General features: G+C 43.8%; 2 protein-coding genes across 3 annotated transcripts; one reads left to right on the top strand and one right to left on the bottom strand.

Annotated features, from left to right (window-relative positions):
• Positions 1 to 538: 538 nt before the first annotated feature.
• Positions 539 to 9,241, bottom strand: LOC106610381 (neuronal pentraxin-2). The gene is made up of 5 exons (XM_014209721.3): positions 5,216 to 9,241; positions 4,034 to 4,253; positions 3,445 to 3,689; positions 3,030 to 3,209; positions 539 to 2,698 (listed from the first exon to the last, which is right to left on the bottom strand). The coding sequence occupies exons 1-5, from the start codon at positions 5,669 to 5,671 to the stop codon at positions 2,462 to 2,464; spliced, it is 1,338 nt and encodes a 445-aa protein (XP_014065196.1). The 5' UTR covers positions 5,672 to 9,241; the 3' UTR covers positions 539 to 2,461.
• A 5,492-nt stretch (positions 9,242 to 14,733) lies between these two features.
• On the top strand, positions 14,734 to 26,310 carry LOC106610386 (uncharacterized). Of its 2 annotated transcripts, none has more exons than XM_014209744.3 (10): positions 14,734 to 14,973; positions 15,369 to 15,439; positions 17,342 to 17,988; positions 21,330 to 21,375; positions 24,010 to 24,080; positions 24,419 to 24,516; positions 24,609 to 24,677; positions 24,840 to 24,956; positions 25,074 to 25,148; positions 25,927 to 26,310. In XM_014209744.3, the coding sequence occupies exons 2-10, from the start codon at positions 15,408 to 15,410 to the stop codon at positions 26,047 to 26,049; spliced, it is 1,278 nt and encodes a 425-aa protein (XP_014065219.1). In that variant the 5' UTR covers positions 14,734 to 14,973; positions 15,369 to 15,407; the 3' UTR covers positions 26,050 to 26,310. The 2 variants fall into 2 exon arrangements, with proteins under 2 accessions (XP_014065219.1, XP_014065209.1); XM_014209734.3 differs by having other exon boundaries at positions 25,903 to 26,310.
• Positions 26,311 to 26,678: the final 368 nt, after the last annotated feature.

The raw sequence follows: 26,678 nt of genomic DNA, 5'->3' as shown, positions 1-26,678 counted from the left end.
CAATACTCATCATGCTGTTTTGTATGCAAAGCCGAGTGTGAGTTGGTGTTGATTAGACACTGTGGTTACCTTCTATGATCGTCACCTTGGCCTATAGGTTGTCCAGACTTAGAATTTCAAGCCCCTCTGCCAAGCTTCTTGCACTGATAAGAAGTGCTTTGCAGAATAAAGGCTGAAGTTTGGGTTTGTACTTGTGTGCCCATGTAGGCAGGTTTCTGCGACACTGGCGGTCTACCAGTTTGTTTTGTTTTATGTTTCAGTTCCATCAGCCGCAGTGAACATTGACTGCTCATCCTCCCACCACAAAGAAATGAGGGGACCATGATTACACTCGCACAGAAGTAATGTTTCTGTGACAACAGGCCACATTCTCCATTGTTCAGAATGTTCCAATGGAAATTAGCTTTTTTTTCTTCTCCTGTTCTTGATACAGCGGAAACTGTTAAGCGTGAAAAACCCACCAGTGAGCCTGACACCTACTACCATACCCCGTTCAAAGGCACTAATATTTTGTGTTGCCCATTCACCCTCTGAATGGCACACATACACAATCCATGTCTCAAGGCTTATAAATCCTTCTTTAACCTGTCTCCTCCCCTTCCATCTACACTGATTTGAAGTGGATTTAACATCAATAAGGAATCATAGCTTTCACCTTGTCAGTCAGGCATGAAACGAGCAGGTGTTCTTAATGTTTTGTCCACTCAGCGTCTTTTGTTAGGTAATCAACAGCTGTGCTGCTCATGACTGTACCAAAAGTTATGTATCTTACAATACCATTCGAATAACTTGAGTTGTACTTTTGTATTGTTAGTTACCCTGACCCAGAATTCCAGACAGAAACAGGCCTTAACTAAACAGCCTCTGGTAGAACAGAATAAAAAAAAATCAAGGGTTTTTATAAGTAATACAGGACTGCATTGCAAGAATGTGAATACAGCAAAGTAGATACTAACCCTGGCCCACTTCTATTTAAAACATACCACATTCCATGTATTTTCCAATAGAGAGAGTCAGGGAGATGTTTCCCCACTAGTCTGTAGGAGTCACTAGGTAGAAGTCTGCCTGAATGATTGTGACGCCACCTTTGAGCTGCTCTCATGACTTAATTAAGCATTACTAATGCTGCCTTGGCCCCTTGTTGGTTAAAGCTACTGGTCTATGCAATTTAACCACTATATAAAAATAAAAAAAACTACTTTTCAATAGTGTTTTATTTGTCCTATTTTAATTTTCCACATTCTTGTTAATTTGGCAATGGTTAACATAGTAAAGTGCATCTGGCACAACATCTTCAAAAGGCCACATGAAAAGTAAGCATTGTCAACAAAGTATCTCAATGAAATAACTTTACACACCCAACATTGTTTTCACAGAAAGAGACACTCGTACACATGAATGTATTGTTCATATCTGCTTGAAAAATGATATGTCCACATTTAACAGTAACAATGCTCCCATATAAATGACTCTGTTTTTAAACTACCACTGCACAGACATTGTAGACCTAAACAAACCAACGTGTCCCTAACGAGGATAATTACAGAACGGTTTTGTGAGACAACATTTCCTGCTGCAGGCATTGAGGTGGACTTGGGGTATTGAAAACAGTATGGGTAATAATGGACAATAACACCTTATCAACATTATAGTACAGCAGACATGATGCCACACATAACTATGGAATGTTTACCAACACTAACTCAAAGATCAAAACTAGTCCCTCATCTCTGCTCTAGGTTATTGAAAACCTTCAACATAGCGGTCACCTGGCTGATGTTTGATTGGATATTCTCCTAAATCTGCTCTCCACCCAAGGTGGAAAAGGCTTTAATGACTTCCATCAGGAGATGTAGATTACTGTATGTGAGTCCTGGGATGTGGGTTACTGTATGTGAGTCCTGGGACGTAGGTTACTGTATGTGAGTCCTGGGATGTGGGTTACTGTATGAGAGTCCTGGGACGTGGGTTACTGTATGTGAGTCCTGGGACGTAGGTTACTGTATGTGAGTCCTGGGATGTGGGTTACTGTATGAGAGTCCTGGGACGTGGGTTACTGTATGTGAGTCCTGGGACGTAGGTTACTGTATGTGAGTCCTGGGACGTAGGTTACTCTATGTGAGTCCTGGGACGTAGGTTACTCTATGTGAGTCCTGGGACGTAGGTTACTCTATGTGAGTCCTGGGACGTAGGTTACTCTATGTGATTCCTGGGACGGCTAATCTGTGTGCCTTACACCGCCAATGCCACACGCATGCCTAAGCCAGTGTCATTAAGTCTGTTTGCCAGTGTGTGTGTGTGTGAAACTGGATCTGTGTGTAGTAGAATCATCTGGAATTAGGTAGATCACCCTTTCCTTACACAGACAAACGAAACACATGACCAGCATTACACGTAGCAGGTACAGTAGGCGTCAAGATCCAGAACATGATTCTCAACACGCCACGGACAGACATCCATCCTAAGACTCAGTCTCAGGCAGCCGGTCCTGGCATATCTCTAGAGGAAATTTGGCTGCTCCCCCTCCAAACACCTCCACATCACTGTCCAGCCAGGACACCACGTTCCCGGAGGTGTAGGAGGAACAGTTGGCCATGGTAAGGATTTCGGCTGGCTTCAGGACCTTGTCCCAGATGTTAACCTGGCTCAGCTCACCCACAAAGGCCTGTGTGGCGTCAAAGCGCCCGCCCACCATGTCCTGTTGAGGCCATAAACAACAGGCCTTGTTAAAAACAATAACATCCTATTCACTGTGTAGACCGCCAGGCTGAGCCAGACACACTGTGTTCATTTATTTTCTCATGTAACTGATCTTTAGGATTTTTGTTAGCGATGGGGCTTTTCAAATTTGGTCTACACTCTAGAGCCTATAGCACAGTACTCATGGTCATAGCTAAGAACCTGTACCATTAAAATCTGAAAACCTGATGCGGTTTTGTAAACCAAGAGTAAAATAGGCTAAATATTCCCCATACAAATATATGTAATTGTGTATCCTACAGATAAGGGGTGCTAGTCAGCAGACTCACCTGTTCCTGCCCCAGTATGATGGCTCCTCCAGGCTTGATGCGGTGCCAGGGGGCCAGGTTGTCCCCTGCCCCCAGCTTCTGACCATCCTGGTAGGCTTCCCACAGACCATCCCTGGTGGTCCAGGTGATACAGATGTGGTGCCACCTCCCATCACGCACCGATAGAGGCAGCTGAGCCACCTGGACAGGTAACATAGGAGAGGAGTGTAAGGTAGGTAGGTACAGATGCTTACAAACAGAAAGGAGAAATACACATTAGATTGAGGAAGGTTAGGATTTGGTAAAGCTGGTAAAACTCTCAAAAATCAGCAACCTCATTAAAGCCAGATTAATTTAAAACAATAACGGTAGGCTCTCCCACAGATCAGCAATACTAAGAATCACGGAGTCCTTGAGTCATTTAGAATGCCCTTACCTTGTCATTGATGAGCAGCTCTATGGGGTTGTTGCCCCACTCCATGAGCACAATCTCATTGGCCTGTCCTGGCACCCCGTAGGAGAAGGGGGTTCCTATGCCAGGGCCGGTGCTGGACCGCAGCCACATGCACAGAGTGAAAGAGTACATCTCAGGAAGGCTCTTGGCCATGCGGCCGTACAGGTAGTTAGTACGCAGGGGGAGGACCAGCTTAAACTGCTCGGGGGACTTGAACCCACTGCCACCTACAGAGAGAATAATGGGAGAGTTGTCTATGAAGTCACCTCTATACTTATACACAAATTCTGAGAACAAAATGATAAGCCAACGTTTGTCAGATTTGATCTAAAGCGTCAGTTGTTTACTGCAGTGGGGTACAGTATGTGAGTGGCAGTGATTGGGTCAGTTAGTGGGATAGTTGATAGTAGATTGAATGAATGACTCATTGTGTTTACAATGTGTGAGTCTCCCTTTTTGTGTTGCAGGTGTGTACTACTGTCATCGGATTGTGTACACAGACATATGTTTGTGCGTACGCGAGTATGTCTATATGTGTCTGTCATACATCTTTCCTTTTCCAGTGATTTACCTTTCTCCAGCTCATTGATCCTGGTCAGCAGGGAGTTGAGGGTGCTCTCTGTCTTCTGCCTGTGGGCTGTGGTCTCGTTGAAAAGCAGAGACTTCTCTTCCTCCAGGTTGTTGACCTTACTGAGCAGCTGTTTTTCCAGGTCTCCCAGCCTGCGCTGCAGCAGGTCTCGCAGCTCGCTGGGGAACAACGCTCCCGACATGTTTGCTCTCCGCTGCTGCTGCTGCGGGGACAAGATGGAGACGTCATTAGATAATTAAATAAGTGGAGACAATACAAGATGGTCACAAACAATTAGTGGAGGTTGATAGACGTCAGGTCAATTTGTATTGAGGTCTGAGATGTGTAGCTTCCTGTCTCTTATGTTTGTCACATTTTTAATGTGTGTAATTTTCAAAGATCATTGGCTGAGTGGAAATCGGCTACACTGTGTGTAGGCTAGTATGTTACCAGAAGGCCCAGGAGTTGTTTTCCTGGCCACATGACCTGACCTGAGAAAACTCTGGCCCCTTATTGTAACTCATGGAGAACATTGGATCTCTCCAATTGTCTCACCAGTTTCCTAAGCCTGTTAATGCATAATGAGCTTAAACACCATCTACTGTGTGGTTTAGCTTAATACCGTCATGTGTTTGTTTCCCAATGTACTTTTACTGCATGGCCTAATGGGGATTACCTGTGGTTCAGGAAGCTCTTTAAGCTAACAGATGGTACTACACCTACACAAGCTAGGATTGGATTTACTGAACTTGTATTTCGATCTGGAATGAAACAGCTCTGTAAGCGACCTAAATATCCCAAGAAACACATTATATCCTTGGTCATTTGAATGAGCTGATACATTTCTTGAGTAAGGTGACATAGGGAACTTAATCACTGGTAGGTAAAGGAGATAAAAGGCTAATCCATTTAGGGTATGCCTACACATGGTCTCAAAAATATAATATTATAGGCTACAGGCCAAAATGGGAGAAAATGTAATGGCCACAAAGTTGACCACAGCAACAGGTGTTCACTTTGGATTCAATGACTTAATAAGCAGACAATCAAGCAAGAGGCAACAATTTTAAACATGAGGCCTATTTCAGATGTATTTAAGTCACACTGGTGACGATCATTTTCAGCACTCCCTTTCCATGATTTGGGAATCAAAATGTCATTTATGGTTACTGTCCCGTGACTTACCTCTAGGTTCTCCAGTCGGTCCTTCAGACTCTGCATGGTCTTCCCGAGGTTGTCGATTGTATCATTGGGATCTCTGGGTAAATCTCCCATTGTGTTCTGATTATTTTTGTTTTTACTCCAAGATCCACCACTATCATACTTCCCTTCCTCGGAGGCTGACTCGCAGAGGGAGAGCTTGGTGGTCAGCTCGTTTATGGTCCCAAGTTGGTTGACTATCGTCTCTTTCTGTTGGAGAACCGTTTCACGGAGCTGCATGACTGTGTTCCTCAACACTTCCTCCTGAGCTGCCGCGTTTGGTTCGGGAACTACGGGGACCAAACAAGTGTCAGCGCCAACGGCGATGGCTCGGCATAGAAACCGGGCTCCCGTATCCGGATTGTCATCCTGTCCACGCACAAACTTCTCATAGCCCAGTCCCAGTGCGTAAAAACACAACAATCTCAACAGAGATAACATACCAGGGCAGTATTTTGGTCGTTAAACTTTAGTGAAATAACGGGTGGCGCCTAACCGATTATTATGCCTTTCAAATCCGGTGCATAAAACACGCCGAGAAAGCGGTAATCTTCTCGGAATAACATAGTCAATCTCGGATTAAACGATATATTGTTTCAAAACGTTCTCATTCCATACAAAGTACAATTTTTAAAGTAAAATTTAGGCGATGCTAAAACCATATGAAGAGTCTGGGTTAACGCTCAAAGTATCCATCCCTTCAATCAGCATTACGCATTTAATGGTGCTTTAAGGACAGCGACTTTAAGAAGATTACTGTTAAGATTTATGGCGCGATTGGATTGGTTGTAGTATGTTGCCATAACTACAGTCCGTATAGGTAGGTTCTGTATGATGGACAAGTCATTTTTGAGTTGTATCTAACTGGTACTGTATGATCATTGACCAACCAATTGAAATAGACAATGTCCAATATTGTCCAATGTCCAATATTCCATATCCTTAGAAAAACTCTAGTATTAAATAAATTAGGGAAGGCTTCACACATGGTTCAGATCCATCAAACACCAATTCTAAAGGCTCTACGGTGGGGTTTCCACCATATAGCCAATTTTGACTTCGTGGCTCTGCTATATCGTAAAAATTAATGAAAACATAAATAAGCTTAATTTAAGGTTAGAGTTAGACATAAGGTTACCAGTGTGGTTAGGGTTTCATGTCAGGTATATCTCACTTGTCACCCCCAAAGCCAATTCCTCCTTTGGCCGCATCTCCTTCCAGTTCTCTGCTGCCAATGACTGGAACGAACTACAAAAATCTCTGAATCTGGAAACACTTATCTCCCTCACTAGCTTTAAGCACCAGCTGTCAGAGCAGCTCACAGATCACTGCACCTGTACATAGCCCATCTATAAATAGCCCAAACAACTACCTCTTCCCCTACTGTATTTATTTATTTAGCTCCTTTGCACCCCAGTATTTCTACGTTGCACACTCATCTACTGTCAAATCTACCATTCCAGTGTTTTAATTGCTTTATTGTAGTTACTTTGCCACCATGGCCTATTTATTGCCTTTACCTCCCTTATCTCACCTCATTTGCTCACATTGTATAAAGACTTATTTTTCTACTGTATTATTGACTGTATGTTTGTTTTACTCCATGTGTAACTGTGTTGTTATATGTGTCGAACTGCTTTGCTTTATCTTGGCCAGGTCGCAGTTGTAAATGAGAACTTGTTCTCAACTTGCCTACCTGGTTAAATAAAGGTGAAATAAATAAATAAAGGTTGAAAATCAAAGTTTAAGAAGAGAAATTGTAGAAATAGGCAGGCATTATAACTTTGTGGCTGTGGTAACTAGTGACGAACGCACAGTGGGAGGGTTATGTGTACTCTGACACCACCAATGGAAAGGTCCAGAACCGCCTGACTTGATATACTAGACACTGAAAGAAAGATGATTGAAAGCAGAAGAGCAAAGTTGATGGAATGACGGAAAAGGAGGTGAGTAGAGTTGACAAGGAAACAGATGTCTAACAGGACCATATAAGAATATAAATTGTTGCTGTTTTATCATTGCCACCATGCACACTGATTAAGTCAGCCTGCCCTGGTCTCATAGACGTAACATAGTAAACGTAAATCTGGGACACTCAAATTAGTAAGATTTGTTACAGTTTGGTATGGTTAAATAAGACGGAAATGAATGGAGGGAGGTTGGTTGGGCATATAATGCGAACGTCTAGCAACCCAAAGGTTGCGTGTTCAAATCTAATCATGGACAAGTTTAGGTTTTTAGCTAATTTGCAACTACTTAGCATGTTGTTAGCTAACCCTTTCCCTAACCTCAACTGTAACCCTTTAACCTAACTCATAACCTTATCCCTAACCCTAGCATAGAAAACGTAAGCCAGCTAGATAATGTTAGCCACCTAGCTAACGTTACCCACAACAAATTGGAATCATATCATTCATTTTGAAAATTGGCAACATATTCTACGTCATGCGAATTCGTAACATATTGTATTACTTCCAAATCCATAACATATAATACAAATTGTAAATCTTAACATACGAAATGGGTGATGGACATCCACAAATTTACCATACAAAACGTAACATATACTAAAAGGAATGTCTCGAATTTACATACAGAATAATATAAATGCTCTGAGACCAGGTTGGCCCTAAGAACACTTGGTATCAACCAATGTTCGTGATAAAGGATGTGCAGGTAAACAATTAGTAGCATCACCTTCGTGGTCTGACTGTGAAATCTGGAAGACAGTAGCATCTAAACAGCAGGAGAGATGAGCACTGAGAGGAAGACAGGAATCTCTGTACCACAGTGGGGTTGGCTTTTGATATGGCATCGAAAACGGTCACTAAGCAGCCAATTAGTGATTTGTGACACAGTTTGGTATACTGACATAGGGGCGCAAAGCTCTGCTGGTGAAAATATAATCTACTTGTGTGTGTATACAGTACCAGTCAAGGGTTTTTCTTTATTTTTTACTATTTTCTACATTGTAGAATAATAGTGAAGGCATCAACTGAAATAACACATATGGAATCATGTAGTACCCAAAAAAGTGTTAAACAAATCAAAATATAGTTTATATTTGAGATTCTTCAAAGTAGCCACCCTTTGCCTTAAGCTTTGCAAACTATTGGCATTCTCTCAACCAGCTCCATGAGGTAGTCACCTGGAAAGCATTTCTGTTAACAGGTGTGCCTTGTTAAAAGTTAATTTGTGGAATTCCTTTCCTTCTTGGCATTTGAGCCAATCAGTTGTGACAAGGTAGGGGTGGTATACATAAGATAGCTGTAACGCTAGGGCGTAGTGGGCGCAGAGTCAGGAGCAGGAGGCAGAGAATGCAGGGTAGTGTTATTTATCTAACACACAACGGCAAAACACAAGCCGCCCCAACAGCGAACTAGAGCGCACACCAAAACCAACGTGCCCAAACACATGGGACAAAAAAAGGTTGGCGCAACATACGCACTCGCACTTCAAAAATACAAATGAGCGTGCATACACAAGCAATACAGTACCAAACAATCCCGCACACAGAGCAGGCGGGCCTCCTGGCTAAAATAGCCCAGCTAATCAGCCCAAAACAGGTGCACACAATCAACAAAAAGGGGGAAAAGGAAATCAGTGGCAGCTAGTAGGCCGGCGACGACGACCGCCGAGCGCCACCCGAACAGGAGGGGGAGCTACCTACGGTAGGAGTCGCACCTCCGGCACCTCACCTTCCTGCAGGGGACCAGCTACCACCGGCCTGAGGAGAGACGCATGAAACGAGGGGTTAATACGGTAATAGGAAGGAAGTTGTAACCTATAACACACCTCGTTTATCCTCCTCAGGACTTTGAAGGTCCCTACACACTGCGGCCCCAGCTTCCGGCAGGGCAAGCGGAGGGGCAGGTTCCGGGTCGAGAGCCAGACCCTGTCCCCCGGTACGAACACGGGGGCTTCACTGCGGTGGCGGTCAGCGCTCCTCTTCTGCCGTCCACTGGCTTGTTTCAGGGATTCCTGGACGGCTCTCCAGGTCTCCTTGGAAAGCTGCACCCACTCCTCTACCGCAGGAGCCTCGGTCTGACTCTGGTGCCAGGACCGGTTGGTAACCCAAAACACACTGGAAGGGTGATAGGTTAGTAGAGGAGTGGCGGAGTGAGTTCTGGGCCAACTCTGCCCATGGGATGTACCTAGCCCACTCCCCTGGCCGGTCCTGGCAATACGACCGCAGAAACCTGCCCACCTCCTGGTTCACCCTCTCCGCCTGCCCATTACTCTCAGGGTGATAACCGGAGGTCAAGCTGACCGAGACCCCCAGACGTTCCATAAACGCCTTCCATACCCTGGACGTGAACTGGGACCCTCGATCAGAGACAATGTCCTCCGGTACCCCGTAGTGCCGGAAGACGTGGGTAAATAGGGCCTCCGCAGTCTGTAGGGCCGTAGGGAGACCGGGCAACGGAAGGAGACGGCAGGACTTTGAAAACCGATCCACAACAACCAGGACCGTAGTGTTCCCCTGAGACGGGGGGAGATCGGTCAGGAAGTTCACTGACAGGTGCGACCATGGCCGTTGTGGAACGGGGAGGGGCTGTAACTTCCCTCTCGGAAGGTGCCTAGGAGCCCTACACTGGGCGCATACCGAACAGGAAGAGACGTAGACCCTAACGTTCTTAGCCAAGGTGGGCCACCAGTACTGCCCCCTGAGACCCCGCACTGTCCTCGCCACACCCGGATGACCCGAAGAGGGTAGAGTGTGGGCCCACCGAATCAATTGATCCCGAACACCAAGCGGCACATACAAGCGACCCGTGGGACACTGTGAAGGTGCAGGTTCCACCCTTAACGCCCGCTCGATGTCCGAGTCCACCTCCCATACTACCGGTGCCACCAGCCTAGACGCCGGAATGATGGGAGTTGGATCGATGGGCCGGTCCTCTGTGTCATAGAGACGGGACAGCGCGTCGGCCTTCATGTTCAGGGAGCCCGGTCTGTAGGAAATAGTAAACCTGAAGCGGGTGAAGAACATGGCCCACCTTGCCTGACGCGGATTCAGTCTCCTAGCTGCCCAGATATACTCCAGGTTCCGATGGTCGGTCCAGATGAGAAAGGGGTGCTTAGCCCCCTCAAGCCAGTGTCTCCACACCCTCAGGGCTTTTACCACTGCTAACAACTCCCGGTCCCCCACATCATAGTTACGCTCCGCCGGACCGAGCTTCTTCGAAAAGAAAGCGCAGAGCCTCCACTATGAAGGCTAGAGAGGGGTCCGGGTGCGCCAACACGGGTGCATGGTGAACAGCGCCTTCAACCTCTTGAAGGCTCTGTCCGCCTCAGTCGACCACCACAAACGCACCGGCCCCCCTTTCAGCAGTGAGGTAATGGGAGCCGCTACCTGGCCAAAACCCCGGATAAACCTCCGGTAGTAATTGGCAAACCCTAAGAACCACTGCACCTCCTTCACCGTGGTTGGAGTCTGCCAATTACGCATGGCATTAACGCGGTCACACTCCATCACCACCCCCGTAGTGGAAATGCGATAACCCAGGAAGGAGACGGCTCATTTGGAGAACACACACTTCTCAGCCTTGACGTATAGGTCATGCTCCAGCAGTCTCCCAAGCACCTTGCGCACCAGAGACACATGCGTGGCGCGGGTGGCGGAATATATCAGAATATCATCGATATAGACAATCACGCCCTGCCCGTGCAGGTCCCTGAGAATCTCGTCTACAAAGGATTGAAAGACGGCTGGAGCATTCTTTAACCCATACGGCATGACGAGGTACTCATAATGGCCCGATGTGGTACTAAATGCGGTTTTCCACTCGTCTCCATCCTTGATACGCACCAGGTTATACACGCTCCTGAGGTCCAGTTTTGTGAAGAACCTTGCTCCGTGAAATGATTCCACCGCTGTAGCGATCAGAGGTAGCGGGTAACTAAACCCCACCGTAATAGAATTTAGACCTCTGTAATCAATGCACGGGCGCAGACCTCCCTCCCTTTTCTTCACAAAAAAGAAACTCGAGGAGGCGGGTGAAATGGAGGGCCGAATGTACCCCTGTCCCAGAGATTCCCTGACATATGTCTCCATAGTCAACGTCTCCTCCTGTGACAAAGGGTACACGTGACTCTTGGGAAGTACAGCGTTTACCTGGAGATCTATCGCACAATCCCCCTGTCGATGAGGTGGTAATTTGGTCGCCCTCTTCTTACAGAAAGCGATCGCCAAATCGGCGTATTCAGGGGGGATGCGCACAGTGGAAACCTGGTCTGGACTCTCCACCGACGTAGCACCGATGGAAACTCCTATACACCTTCCTGAACACTCCTCTGACCACCCCTGGAGAACCCCCTGTCTCCACGAAAACCGGGGATTGTGACTAGCCAGGCAGGGAACCCCCAGCACCACCGGAAACCCAGGTGAGTCGATAAGGAAGAGACTAATCCGTTCCTTATGATTCCCCTGCGTTACCATGTCCAGTGGAACCGTGGCCTCCCTGACCAACCCTGACCCTAATGGCCGGCTATCTAGGGAGTGCACGGGGAAGGGGGGATCTATCGGCACTAGCGGAATACCCAGCTTAATGGCGAGTCCGTGATCCATAAAGTTCCCAGCTGCGCCTGAATCGACTAGCGCCCTATGCTGGGAAGAGGGAAAAAAATCTGAAAAAACAATTTCAACGAACATGTGACCGACAGGGGGTTCTGGGTGAGTTTGATGCTGACTCACCTGGGGTGACCGAGAAGTGTTCTGCCTGCCCTCTCGACTCCCAGACTGACTCCTCCAGCACCGGTCGGCCGTGTATCCTCTCCGACCACAGATGGTGCAGTGATATATGTGCAGATGATGATGTGCAAGTAGAGATACTGGGGTGCAAAAGAGCAAGAGGGTAAGTTATAATATGGGGATGAGGTAGTCGTGTGTGCTATTTACAGATTGGCCGTGTACAGGTACAGTGATCGGTAAGTAGCTCTGACAGCTGATGCTTAAAGTTAGAAAGGGAGATATAAGACTCCAGCTTCAGATATGTTTGCAATTTGTTCCAGTCATTGGCAGCAGAGAACTGGAAGGAAAGGCGGCCAAAGTAAGTGTTGGCTTTGGGGATGACCAGTGCAATATACCTGCTGGAGCGCGTGATATGGGTGGATGTTGCTATGGTGACCAGTGAGCTGAGATAAGGCGGGGCTTTACCTAGCAAAGACTTATAGATGACCTGGAGCCAGTGGGTTTGGCAATGAATATGTAGCGAGGGCCAGCCAACGAGAGCATAAAGGTCGCAGTGCTGGGTTGTATATGGGGGCTATTTTGTAAATAACAACGCCGAAGTCAAGGATCGGTAGGATAGTCAGTTTTACAAGGGTATGTTTGGCGGCATGAGTGAAGGAGGATTTGTTGTGAAATAGGAAGCCAATTCTAGATTAAATTTTGGATTGGAGATGCTTAATGTGAGTCTGGAAGGAGAGTTTACAGTCTAACCAGACACCTAGGTATTTGTAGTTGTCCACATATTCTAGGTCAGAACCGTCCAGAGTAGTGATGCTAGTCGGGTGGGAGGGTGCGGGCAGCAATCGGTTGACGAGCATGCACTTAGTTTTACTAGCATTTAAAAGCAGTTGGAGGCCACGGAAGGAGTGTTGTATGGCGTTGAAGCTCGTTTGGAGGTTTGTTAGCACTGTGTCCAAAGAAGTGGGGTCCCGTGTGGCTCAGTTGGTAGAGCATGGTGTTTGCAACATCAGGGTTGTGGGTTCGATTCCCACGGGAAAAAATTATATGAAATGTATGCATTCACTACTGTATGTCGCTCTGGATAAGAGCGTCTGCTAAATGACTAAAATGTAAAATGTAAGTGGCAGATGTATACAGAATGGTGTCATCTGCATAGAGGTGGATCAGAGAATCACCAGCAGCAAGAGCGCCATCATTGATGTATACAGAGAAAAAATTTAGCCCTGTGGCACCCCCATAGAGACTGCCAGAGGTCCGGACAACAGGCCCTCCAATTTGACACACTGAACTCTATCTGAGAAGTAGTTGGTGAACCAGGCGAGTCAATTATTAGAGAAACCAAGGCTGTTGAGTCTGCCGATAAGAAGTGGTGATTGACAGAGTCGAAAGCCTTGGCCAGGTTGATGAATACAGCTGCACCGTATTGTCTCTTATCAATGGCAGCTATGATATCGTTCAGGACCTTGAGCATGGCTGCACCCATGGCCAGTTCGGAAACCAGATTGCATAGCGGAGAAGGTACGGTGGGATTCGAAGTGGTTGGTGATCTGTTTGTTAACTTGGCTTTCGAAGACCTTAGAAAGGTAGGATAGTTATAGGTCTGACAGATCTCTGCAGTAGATTGCAACTCTGCCCCCTTTTGGCAGTTCTATCTTGTCGGAAAATGTTATAGTTAGGGCTGGAAATTTCAGGATTTTTGATGCACTTATAGTTGACCAGGGCTGCACTAGCAGGGCTGACATTTGACGAACTGACTTGTTGGAAAGGTGGCATCCTATGACGGTGCCACGTTGAAAGTCACTGAGCTCTTCAGTAAGGTCATTCTACTGCCAATGTTTGTCTATGGAGATTGTGTGGCTGAAATGGCCAAATCCACTAATTTGAAGGGGTGTCCACAAACTTTTGTATATACAGTGCATGTACAATACCAAATGTAACATATCATACTAATTTGAATGTCACGGAAATCCTTTTACTATGTTACGTCTACCACTGAGTCCAGGTTGCAACCAGCGTTAGAGCTCTTTCAAGTCTCATTATGAGTTGAGCTGAGTACAATGCCACAATGAGATTCAAAGATCTTTACAGTTCAACATCACTGTTAAAGCTGCAATATGTAACTTTTTGAGCGGCCTGACCAAATGCACATAGAAATATGAGTTATAGATTTATAATTCGCATTGAAAGCAAGTCTATGAAGTGGAAGATATGTTCTATGTGCACTATTTTTATGCTTCCCGTTCTTAAATTTCGTTTTTGTGTATTTTACTTTCGGTTTTGTACACCAGTTTCAAAAAGTTGAAAATACAATATTTTTGGTTATTGAAAATACATTTCACAGCGGTTTAGATGGTACAAAGATTCTTTGCACTTATTTTGTTTTGCTTGTTTTGTAACATAAACTGAAAATTGTACCAACAGGAAATGGAAGTGATTTCTTCATAATCCATCTTTCAAGTTTGTCAATGTTACATAAAGCTCTATACACTTCGTCATATAAACACAGCTTTTCCCCGACTGCCCATCCAAGCCATGGCAGAGTGCTGTATGGGCCCTGCAGTAAAGCACATTTGTAGCTTGTGTGCTGATTTTAAATGGCCTGTCTACACCTCAATATCTTATATGTTTGTCTATAGACATGCAAACTGAACTCTACATCGTTTGTATTCATATGCAAATATTGGGAATTAATAGATATTAGACAAAACATGATAAATAGCTCCTACAATGTTGTTGTGTGTTGTTTTGTATCTCAAATAGGTTTCACAATCTTATTTGACGTCCAACGCGGGATGGGCGGGGCTTGGGAGAAAGGGCGGTGTACCTCCGGAGCGCGGACGGGGCTGTTCGTGAATACTCCGTTGTCTCAAAACGCACAGTGCGCTCGTCGGAACTTAATAAAGATTTCATCCGGTTAGGAATGTAAATTGTTATGTAGAGTTTGGTAAATATATGGAAGTAAAAAGAGGAAAGTGTAAAAAGAGAAGTAAACGCACATTTTTCATGACAGAGTCATAACCTGTCATTCCTACCTTGAATCCTTCCTAAGGTAAGTTCGCTTTCTTTGACTGCATAACATCTTGTTGTTTTTCTTCTTTACCTTGCCTTTGTTTTGTGTCCGTTTTAGGCTGATGTGGTCAAAGTTAATACATCAGAAAAAATTATTCATATTTATGCAACATTCATACTCATAGTCAATCGTAAGCATATTCCTAGGTAGAAGTCACTTAAACTTTTTCTTAGCTATTCTTTTTCCTGAGCTACAAAACTAGATGTGAAAAGTAGGTATTTCTGTATCTTACCAGATACACCAGTAGCCTGAAGATGTTGTTCTGCATATCCAAGCGTGCATTGTAAAACCTGTTGCCTAGACACTTTTTTGTTTTGTTTGTGGTTTGACCTGTAACTCTTTCGCTGGGGTCTCAGTAATAATTTTAATGACAGGTTTGTGAAATCCTTTGGTGTCCTTGGAATAAGTGAGTGATGTTACCCTCTCTGCAAAGTGCATCTCCAAGGTAATCGCCTCACAAGCTCGCACGACACGTTGCTTACTGTAGCAAAATGGCTTCTATTAATTACAGTGCAGAAGGCTTTGAACAGTTGTGTGGTAGTTACTCGGTTGATGATAAAGATCACCACATAACTCTCACAGTGCCTTCAGAAAGTATTCACGCCCCTTGACCTTTTCCACATGTTGTTGCGTTACAGACTGAATGTAAAATGGATCAATTTAGATTTGTCACTAGCCCATAATGTGAAAGTAGAATTACATTTGTTGTCATTTTTACAAATTCATAAAAAATGTAAAGCTGAAATGTCGAGTCAATAAGTATACTGAACAAAAACATAAACACAACATGAAAAGTGTTGATTTCATGAGCTGAAATAAAATATCCCAGAAATGTTCCATACACACAAAATATTATTTTTCTAATTTTGTGCACAAATTTGTTTACATCCATGTTAGTGAGCATTTCTCCTTTGACAAGATAATCCATCCACCTGACTGACGTGGCATATCAAGAAGCTGATTAAACAGCATGACCATTACACAGGTGCACCTTGTGCTGGGGACGATAAAAGGCAATTCTAAAATGTGCAGTTGTCACACAACACAAAGCCACAGATGTCTCAAGTTTTGAGGGAGCGTGCAATTGTCATGCTGACTGCAGGAATGTCCACCAGAGCTGTTGCCAGAGAATTGAATGTTCATTTCTCTACCATAAGCCACGTCCAAAGTCATTTTAGAGAATTTGTCAGTATGTCCAACTGGCCACACAACCACAGACCACGTGTAACCACGCCAGCCCAGGACCTCCACATCCGGCTTCTTCACCTGCGGGATGATCTGAGACCAGCCACCCGGACAGCTGATGAAACTGAGGCATATTTTTGTCTGTAATAAAGCCTTTTTGTGGGGAAAAACTAGTTCTGATTGGGTGGGCCTGGTTCCCAACTGGCTGCACCCCTGCCCTGTCATGTGAAATCCATAGATTAGAGCCTAATTTATTTATTTCAAGTGACTGATTTCCGAACTGTATCTCACTAAAATCGTTGAAATTGGTGCATGTTGCATTTTTTAAATATTTTTGTTCAGTATATTTAACCCCTTTGTTATGGCAAGCCTAAATAATAAGTATTGACTCAGTCAATTTAATTCATTTTGAATTCAGGCTGTAACACAAAATGTGGAATAAGTCAATAGGTATGAATACTTTCTGAAGGCACTGTATTTGAGAGCTGTCATTCACTGGCATTTCACTATGGAGTATTTTCTAGGTCGGGGATGGGTAACTGGCCCCAATTAGAATAGTAGAATTCACAAGGTGCAAGTTTGAAATTTCATTGTGCATCAGCAGTTTTTCACTTGTTATGCCTGTCACTGACAGTCAGTCAATTATCCCATGTCAGCTACCATTTTTTAGACTGGTAAATTAGCTGGAGAGACTATCTAAACTTCTAGTAATCATGGTCAAATTACCGACCGGAAAGCCCCCATTGATTTTGTTAGTCACTGTCATTCAGATATCATATTAAAAACTGCAAATATTCCTCTCTGCCCCATGGCAAAATGTGTTGAATTATAGGAAATGAGTTACAGTATAAATTGCCAAATCTTCTCTCCGCCTCATGGCAAAATGAGTAGAATTACAGGAATTTAATTCTAAAACTTGTATTCTCTCTGCTGTCAAGAGGGGAGCCAGTAAAATGTTTTGCCCGCAAGGTGGTGGTGGGGGGGGGGGCAACAAAATGTAACTTAGGGCCGGCTCTGTATTCATGTGGGAACGCAGACCTGTGAACCACTGCGGCCCCTCATGATGAGTTCAGATTTTTTGTGGTCCCCACCCCAATCAAAGTGGCCCATCCCTGTTCTAGGTTATTCACTGTTGTTTGACTTGTCTCTTCACTCTCTGTAGACCCCCTCCCCTGCTGGACAGCCACAGTCAGTGTGAGGAGAATGATGAGACAATGAGTGACGTATCCATATCTAGTGCCCTACGCTTAAGACCCCAGAGTCAACTCAATTATCCAGAAGTCCTCAGCCAGAGCAGGATGGCCAATAGAGAGCCATACGGCAGCCAAGAAGAACCACCGTCAAGATCCAGCCCAAACTGGCCACCCCAGGGACTATGTGCTGGCTACAGCCCCCAGACACCCTACCCCGGACAGGAAGAGATGTGTCTGAGTGCCCTGGACCACCAGAGGTACGCCTGGTTGAAATCCAGCGTTGCCAACAGCAGCGACGGACGCACTGGAGGGCCATACCCAGACAGCCTGCCATCCTACTCATACCCCCACTGTGCAGACTTTGCCAGTTGCCCAGTAGAGGAGGGCTATCATCACTCACTCCCTGGGCGATACAGCCCCAGCATCAGTAGCCTGGAGCAGCCGTACTCTCTGCTCTCCTGCCCACCAGAGGCTGCCCTCCGCTACCCTTTCCTTCCCCCGTACCCCTATCCAACCCAGGGCCCGGTCTGCTGTGCACAGTGCCCTGCACAGGGGCTCGGAATGGGCCGTGTCCTACAGCTCGTTCCAAGGCCAAGTTACCGTCCACCCTACTATGGTGAGTTCCAGTTCCAGTCATATGGGGGGGTAAAACTATATTTAGTATATTGAGTTGCACCCCCCTTTCTCCCTCAGAACAGCCTCAATTCGTCGGGCCATGGACGCTGCAAGGTGTCGAAAGTATTCCACAGGAATTCTGACCCATGTTGACTCCAGTGCGTCCCACAATTGTGTCAAGTTGGCTGGATGTCCTTTGGGTGGTGGACCATTCTTGATACACACGGGAAACGGTTGAGCGTGAAAAAACCCAGCAGCGTTGCAGTTCTTGACACAAACCGGTGCGCCTGGCACCTACTACCATACCCTGTTGTCTTGCCCATTCATCCTCTAAATGGCACAACTCTAGGCTTAAAAATCCTTCTTTAACCTGTCTCATCCCCTGTAACTTGTCTCCCACTGCTTGAAGTGGATTTAACAGGTGACATCAATAAGGGATCATAGTTTTCACCTGGATTAGCCTGGTCAGTCTATGTCATGGAAAGAGCAGGTGTTCTTAATGTTTGGTACACTCAGTGTATGTCACAAGCATCCCAGGCCATATGTGGCATCCTATTCCTCAGAGGCACTCATATGTTGTCCTTCCACCTCCTAAAGTGTTAGATCATCCACAGTGCATGCAGCAACATATTCTGTCTATAAACAGGTTCCCATCCAACCTTTTTTTATGCGAGTGAAGTACATGTTAGATAAAACATGTCATGACAGGCCTGATGGAAACAACAAATTTGACAGTAAACTTTCCAAATGTCGACAAAACAAAATACGCTAGACAAGGTGGGATCTTTTTGAGTCGGTAAAAATGTATAACGCGAGAAATAGTGATGGAGGCGCCTTATGATGGCTATTAGATCAATATTTGCACATATGGAAGTAAAGTTGGAGTGACGCGTTGACATCGTGTGGTCCTCCCACTATGACTCCTAGCTACAGATGAAATACATTATGATGAATTTCACAGGGTGGTGAAAGTGCTAGGTGATGAGCTTGATGCTCCTTTCCATTAAAACATTTTCTGGTGACAAGATCATCGATGCTTTCCTGCCGTTTGACAAATAACAATAATCTTGCTATTTTGTCCATAATAATCTCATGTAGGCCATACCCGCACTGTATCTGCGAGTTGTTGCCTAGAGTGCAGTGCGTGTGCCAAGACCAGTGTAGTGTGCATATTCACTATATAACCCGTCAAAAATGGTGACAAAACCAACAGTAGAGTTGAAAATGCGATGGAAACCTATTTAACTTGTACTTTATTCGGTACATGGAAATTTAACCGCAAAAGTTACTTTCATGTGCACTACGTCATAACGCACAGCATTTTATCCGCAAACAAGTCAATTTGATGGAAACACATCTCTGGTGGGAAAATGCTGTTATTGTTTCATGTGGGTTTTAGAATATTCCCATGGAAATTTCTCATCAATTGGATGGAAACCTAGCCAATGACAATTAAAATGATACTCTTTGTATGTATTTGTTACTATATATATATATATATATATATATATATATATATATATATATATATATATATATATATATATATATATATATATATATATATATATATATAGTTACAAATAATAAACATAAGTGCTTACATAATGTGTGTGTGTGTGTAAGCATTTATGTCTACAAAAATAATTAGTACCAGTCAAAAGTTTGGACACCTACTCATTCAAGGGGTTTTCTTTATTTTTACGACTGAAGAGCCTCCACTGGTCAATATGAAATTGTTTTTGTCACATGCGCCGAATACAACAGGTGTAGACATTACAGTGAAATGCTTACTTAGAAGCCCTTAACCAACAATGCAGTTTTAAGGGGAAAAAAATCGAAATATAACAAATTATTAAGGAGCAATAATAATATCTTTATTTTTACTATTTTCTACATTGTAGAATAATAGTGAAGACATCAAAACTGTGAAATAACACATATGGAATCATGTAGTAACTAAAAAAGTGTTAAACAAATCCAAATATATTTTAGATTGTTCAAAATAGCCACCCTTTGCCTTGATGACAGCTTTGCAACACTCTTGGCATTCTCTCAACCAACTTCACCTGGAATGCTTTTCCAACAGTTTTTAAGGAGTTCCCACATATGCTGAGCACTTGTTGGCTGCTTTTCCTTCACTCTGCGGTGGAGGCCAGGTCATCTGATGCAAAACTCCATCACTCTCCTTTTTGGTCAAATAGCCCTTACACAGCCTGGAGGTGTGTTTTGAGTCATTGTCCTGTTGAAAAACAAATGATAGTCTCACTAAGCGCAAACCAGATGGGATGGCGTATCGCTGCAGAATGCTGTGGTAGCCATGCTGGTGAGGTGTGCCTTGAATTCTAAATAAATATAGTGTCACCAGCAAAGCACCATCACACCACCTCCTTCTCCATGCTTCACGGTGGGAACCACACATGCTGAGATCATCTACTCTGCATCTCACAAAGACACGGCAGTTGGAACCAAAAATCTAAAATTTGGACTCATCAGACCAAAGGACACGAGCAATGGACAGTCTAATGTCCATTGCTCGTGTTTCTTGGCCCAAGCAAGTCTCTTCTTATTATTGGTGTGGTTTAGTAGTGGTTTCTTTGTAGCAATTCGACCATGAAGGCCTGATTTCACGCAGTCTCCTCTGAACAGTTGATGTTGAGATGTCTGTTACTTGAACTCTGAAGCATATATTTGGGATGCAATTTCTAAGGCTGGTAACTAATGAACTTATCCTTTGCAGCAGAGGTAACTCTGGGTCTTCATTTCCTGTGGGGGGTCCTCATAAGAGCCAGTTTCATCATAGTGCTTGATGGTTTTTTGCAACTGCACTTGAAGAAACCTTCAAAGTTCTTAATCTTCCTGATTGACTGACCTTCATGTCTTAAAGTAATGATGGACTGTTGTTTGTCTTTGCTTAATTCAGCTGTTCATGCCATAATATGGACTTGGTTTTTACCAAATAGGGCTATCCTCTGTATACAACCCATACCTTGTCACAACACAACTGATTGGCTTAAATGTATTAAGAAGGAAAGAAATTCCACAAATTAACTTTTAACAAGACACACCTGTTAATTGAAATGCATTCCAGGTGACTACCTCATGAAGCTTATTGAGAGAATGCAAATGGTGTGCAAAGCTGTCATCAAGGCAAAGGGGGGCTACTTTGAAGGATCTCAGATATAAAATATATTGTGATTTGTTTAACACTTTTTTTGTGTTATTTTATAGTTTTGATGTCTTCACTATTATTCTACAATGTAAAAACCCTTGAATGAGTAGGTGTGTCCAAACTTTTGACTGGTATTTTTTTAATAAAATAATATATTGGTGTCGTATCAGGTCCGGACCACTGCAGACATCAAGATGCAGCTGGCACCACTCAAAGGTGAGTTGTCTAACTAACCCATCTAACAAATACAATATAAATATAGGACAAAACACATCACAACAAAGACAACATAGCAAGGCAGCAACACATGACAACACAGCATGATAGCAACGCAACATAACAAAAACATGGTAGCAGCACAAAACATGGTACAAACATTATTGGGCACAGTCAACAGCACAAAAGGCAAGAAGGTAGAGACAACAATACATCACACAAAGCAGCCACAATCGTCAGTGTCCATGATTGAGTCTTCGAATGAAGAGATTGAGATAAAACTGCCCAGTTTGAGTGTTTGTTGCAGCTCGTTCCGGTTGCTAGCTGCAGCGAACTGAAAAGACGAGCGACCCAGGGATGTGTGTGCTTTGGGGACCTTTAACAGAATGTGACTGGCAGAACGGGTGTTGTATGTGGAGGATGAGGGCTGCAGTAGATAACTCAGATAGGGGTGAGTGAGGCCTAAGAGGGTTTCATAAATAAGCATCAACCAGTGGGTCTTGCGATGGGTATATAGAGATGACCAGATTACAGAGGAGGTTAGAGTGCAGTGATGTGTCCTATAAGGAGCATTGGTGGCAAATCTGATGGTCGAATGGTAAAGAACATCTAGCGGCTCGAGAGCACCCTTACCTGCCGATCTATAAATTACGTCTCCGTAATCTAGTATGGGTAGGATGGTCATCTGAATCAGGGTTAGTTTGGCAGCTGGGGTGAAAGAGATTTAACTTTAGCCTGCAGCTTTGATATGTGCTGAGAGAAGTACAGTGCACCATCTAGCCATACTCCCAAGTACTTGTTTGAGGTGACTACCTCATGCTCTAAACCCTCAGAGGTAGTAATAACACCTGTGGGAAGAGGGGTATTCTTCTTACCAAACCACAAGACCTTTGTTTTGGAGGTGTTCAGAACAAGGTTAAGGACAGAGAAAGCTTGTTGGACACTAAGAAAGCTTTGTTGTAGAGTTTTTAACACAAAATCTGGGGAGGGACCAGCTGAGTATGACTGTATCATCTGCATATAAATGGATGAGAGCGCTTCCTACTGTCTGAGTAATGTTGTTGATGTAAATTGAGAAGAGCGTGGGGCCTAGGATCAAGCCTTGGGGTACTCCCTTGGTGACAGGCAGTGGCTGAGACAGCAGATTTTCTGACTTTATACACTGCACTCTTTGAGAGAGGTAGTTAGCAAACCAGGCCAAATGCCCCTCAGAGACACCAATACTCCTTAGTCAGCCCACAAGAATGAAATGGTCTACCGTATATCAAAAGCTTTGGCCAAGTCAATAAAAATAGCAACACAACATTGCTTAGAATCAAGGGCAATGGTGACATCATTGATTACCTTTAAGGTTGCAGTGACACATCCATAACCGGAGTGGAAACCAGATTGCATACCAGAGAGAATGCTATAGACATCAAGAAAGCCAGTCAGTTGATAATTGACAAGTTTTTCCAACACTTTTGATAAACAGGGCAAAATAGAACTAGGCCTATGACAGTTAGGATCAGCTTGATCTCCCCCTTTAAATAAAGGACAAACTGTGGCTGCCTTCCAAGCAAAGGGAACCTCCCCAGAAAGGAGACAGGCTTGGTGATGATAGGGGCAACAACCTTAAAGAAGAAAGGGTATTTTTGGGGTCAAGTTTAAGGAGCTCCTTTAGGAACTCTGACTCAGTGACTGCCTGCAGGGGGAAACTTTGTAGCAGGGCAGGGGAAAAAGAGGGAGAAGCATCAGGGATAGTCACATTAGAAGGGGTGGGAGATGAGGAAATGTTGGACGGGCTCTGATGTTACAACTTCCCCTCAATGTTTTACTTCCTTGGTTACATTTTAAAAACTGTCTAGTGTAAACGATGACATCCGTGACAATATCAAACCATTTGAAGAGGATGATTTAAGGAATGCATACTGTAAATTATTCGACAGAGAAGAGTTCTGACAATCTAATTATGTCAATGACATGTAACATACTCTTTTTCCATTGGAACAGGCATGTGCTTTTAATAATAACGTGTTTTCGGTTCCGGACTCTGCATGCCACTGAAGTCGTACACAAACAGTACAGGCCGTAACACAGCGTTAGCTAGAAGGTGGACACCACAGGAGGCTGGTGGGAGGAGCTATAGGAGGACAGGCTCATTGTAAAGAATGGAATGGAATTAATGGAACGGTATCAAATGTATGGAAACCACACGTTTGACTCATTCCATTAATTCCATTCCATCCATTACAATGAGCCCGTCCTCCCATAGCACCTCCCACCAGCCTCCACTTATGAACACACATCATAGGTAATGGTTTAGTACAGACCAATAGACAAGGGGTCCAAGCAACCAAACAGAAAGTGGGAACTCAAATATCTAAAAGGCCAATAACTGCCTGGACAGTTTCCCCTAGAGGGATAAATAAAGTATTGGCTCAGTTAGAGCATGATGCTACAACACTTACAACACCAGGGTTGTGGGTTTGATTCCCACGGGGATCAGTACGGGAAAAAGTACAAAAATGAATCCACTTAAGTCGCTCTGGAGAAGAGCATCTGCTAAATGACTAAAATGTAAATGTAAATTACACTTAGTGTAAATTAAGTTCTTGACTGGCACAATGATTTGGCTTGTCTCTCCCATCACAGTGAGAGCTTTGTCCCCCAACACAGACAAAGTGACAGACCTGGGAGTAGTACACAGCTGTCATTGGAGCAAAGTAAGTGCTGTACAGTATGGTTGACAAACTGCCAATAGTAGCAACATGGAATTTTTTGTATTTCTTACTAGCACTGACTTTGCAGATAGTTGCTTTATTAAGGAACATTTTTACTTACTATGATTGTGATATGTGGTTGTCTTACCTAGCTACCTTAAGATGAATGTGACTAACTGTAAGTCGCTCTGAATAGGAGCATCTGCTAAATGACAAAAATGTAAAATGTTTGTGATATTATACAAATAGGAGTGATTACACACGTGTTTCTGTTGGTCCACACTGTGTGCTATTTAACAGCACACAGTGCTATTGAGTAACATGTTATTTGTTTATTTTAGGAAAGGTCTTTGTCACCTATGAGAGAGACAGCGACAACCATTTTAAAGAGACCATGAACTTTGTTTCCCTGCTGCGACACAACGGCTTTGACACTAGTGTAAGGTTCTTTTATTCCTCATCACTTTTTACAGTTCAGAATCAGACTTTCACTTGACATTTACTGATGTTTCTCTTCCTGAATGGTTTCAGGTGGATGTATTTGAGCAACAGCTCATCAGTATTAGCGCTATTGACTTCATGGAAAAATACATCAACGAGGTAAAATGGCTGATTCAACCTCAGATGACTTTGACAAGATGGTAGAAATGCTTCTTAACCTTTTAATCAATGCTGTTACATCACAAATGAAGTCAAGTTAGCTTGTGTCAACATGAAGTGCCCTGGGCTGAGGGCTAATCCTTTCTATCTCCACCTTCACAGAAATATTACCTTATCATCATTGTTATCAGTCCCAAGTATCATGAGACCGTAACGGGGGCTAATATCTATATGGAGAAAGACGAGAGGATGTTACACACAGTCTATATCCATAAGCAGGTGAACTTATGGCAGTCCATAAAGAAACCGTATGATAATCATCTATCAAAAATAATGTTTTCATTGATTTCATGCTTCACTTCTAGAAAGTGATATGAAAGTGTGACTATGTTACAGCTGCAGAATGAGTTCATTCAGAATGGATGCCAGAACTTCAGATTCATTCCCATACTGTTTCCAGGAGCTAAAAAGGTATGGGACTTATGTGGAAATGAATGTAGTTTTTTTAAAGCACTAAAACACTTTACTAGGAAACTGAAAGACAATAGCTCTTATTTACTGAATTCAGTAAGATCAATGCCCTCTTTCTAGCAGCCTCTCTCCCTCTAGCCTGTTTATACCTTACGCTAACACCACTAAAGGTTGGTGGCACCTTAATTGGGGAGGACGGGCTCATGGTAATGGCTGGAACGGAATGAATGAATTCCATGTGTTTGATAGCATTCCATTTACTCCATTCCAGCCATTATTATGATCCGTCCCCCCCCTCAGCAAAACGATTGTACCCACGTTTTCAGATGTGTCCACACGTGGTATTAAAATGTGTCTTTTCCATCCACTGTGTCTGCATTGTGACCAGATTTTCTGGTCCCTCCCTGTATGCAAATGATATGACAGATATTGTTTCAAATTAATATATATTCTTTATTTTAAGACACCTATTGATGCCACAAGTCAATGGTGACACCTGTCAATGGTATTAGAGGGTGGGAAATTATGATTTAAATGGTTTCATTGTTCAGATCCGTTTACACTTGTACAATATCCAGACACAATGCGTGCCTGACTACCTCCAGAGGTGGGCAGGAAGATCTGATCACAATCAGATGCTTCTTTTAATCATCTACACCTATCTAAAAGTGTGGGCACAATCAGAATGTGGACAAGATCAGGACAAAGGCTGCATGTTAGAACCAGGTATAAACAGGTCTTCTGTCTGACTCAGTGCCATGTTCCTGCCTGGCTCCAGAACACTCTAGTCTACACCTGGCCAAAGGACAGAGACGACATCCTACGTCGACTGATGAGAGTGGAGAAGTACAACCCTCCGCCTGTTGGGGAGCTACCCACCATCGTCTCCACCCCCCTCTAGAACCACAGCCTGCTGGGTTTACTTTACAGTGAAGTTCAGTCATGCTGTTTTTCCAATCAGGACTGGGTCCCACTCCCAGCCTTTTTTGGGGTGAAGGCACTAGTGTTATTCTAGGGAATTTGTGTTTCCATAGCTATGGCTGAGTGACACTAAGGAGTTGTGAAGCACATAATCAATAACCTCTGAATACTCTTGTCTTTTGAGAACATCAGTTGCAGTATTCTGCCAAGGGAGGTTGCAATAAATTGGATTTGATTGATATTTACCCTGTCTTATTTCAGTTGGTTTGCTCCCTAAAAAACTACTATTGCATGCATCCAAGATGAGTGAATAAATAGAACATTATTTTCCTAAATAAATGTTTTCCCTTATGGAAAAACTCTTTTAAACGGAGGCATTTTGACTTGGACTTAAGTCACGATTTTCATGACTCTGACTCGACCAGTGATGACTTTGTCAGTCTTTCTCTCTTGCAAGATTCAATATGCTAGCTATAACAGCAAATGTTACATAGCTACTGTACTAGCAGTCTAGCCTTACTTAGCTTTTTACCTGATGAAATATTGCTTTAAAGATTGTTGGACCGCAGCTTTTAGCATGACTTGGGACTCAAGTATAAAGGACTCGAA

This window comes from Salmo salar, chromosome 01 (assembly GCF_965601325.2).
Source record: "Salmo salar chromosome 01, fSalSal1, whole genome shotgun sequence".
Classification (NCBI taxonomy): Eukaryota; Metazoa; Chordata; class Actinopteri; order Salmoniformes; family Salmonidae; genus Salmo; species Salmo salar.
Note: the sequence above shows the minus strand (reverse complement) of the source record. Positions and strands in the feature narration are given on the sequence as shown.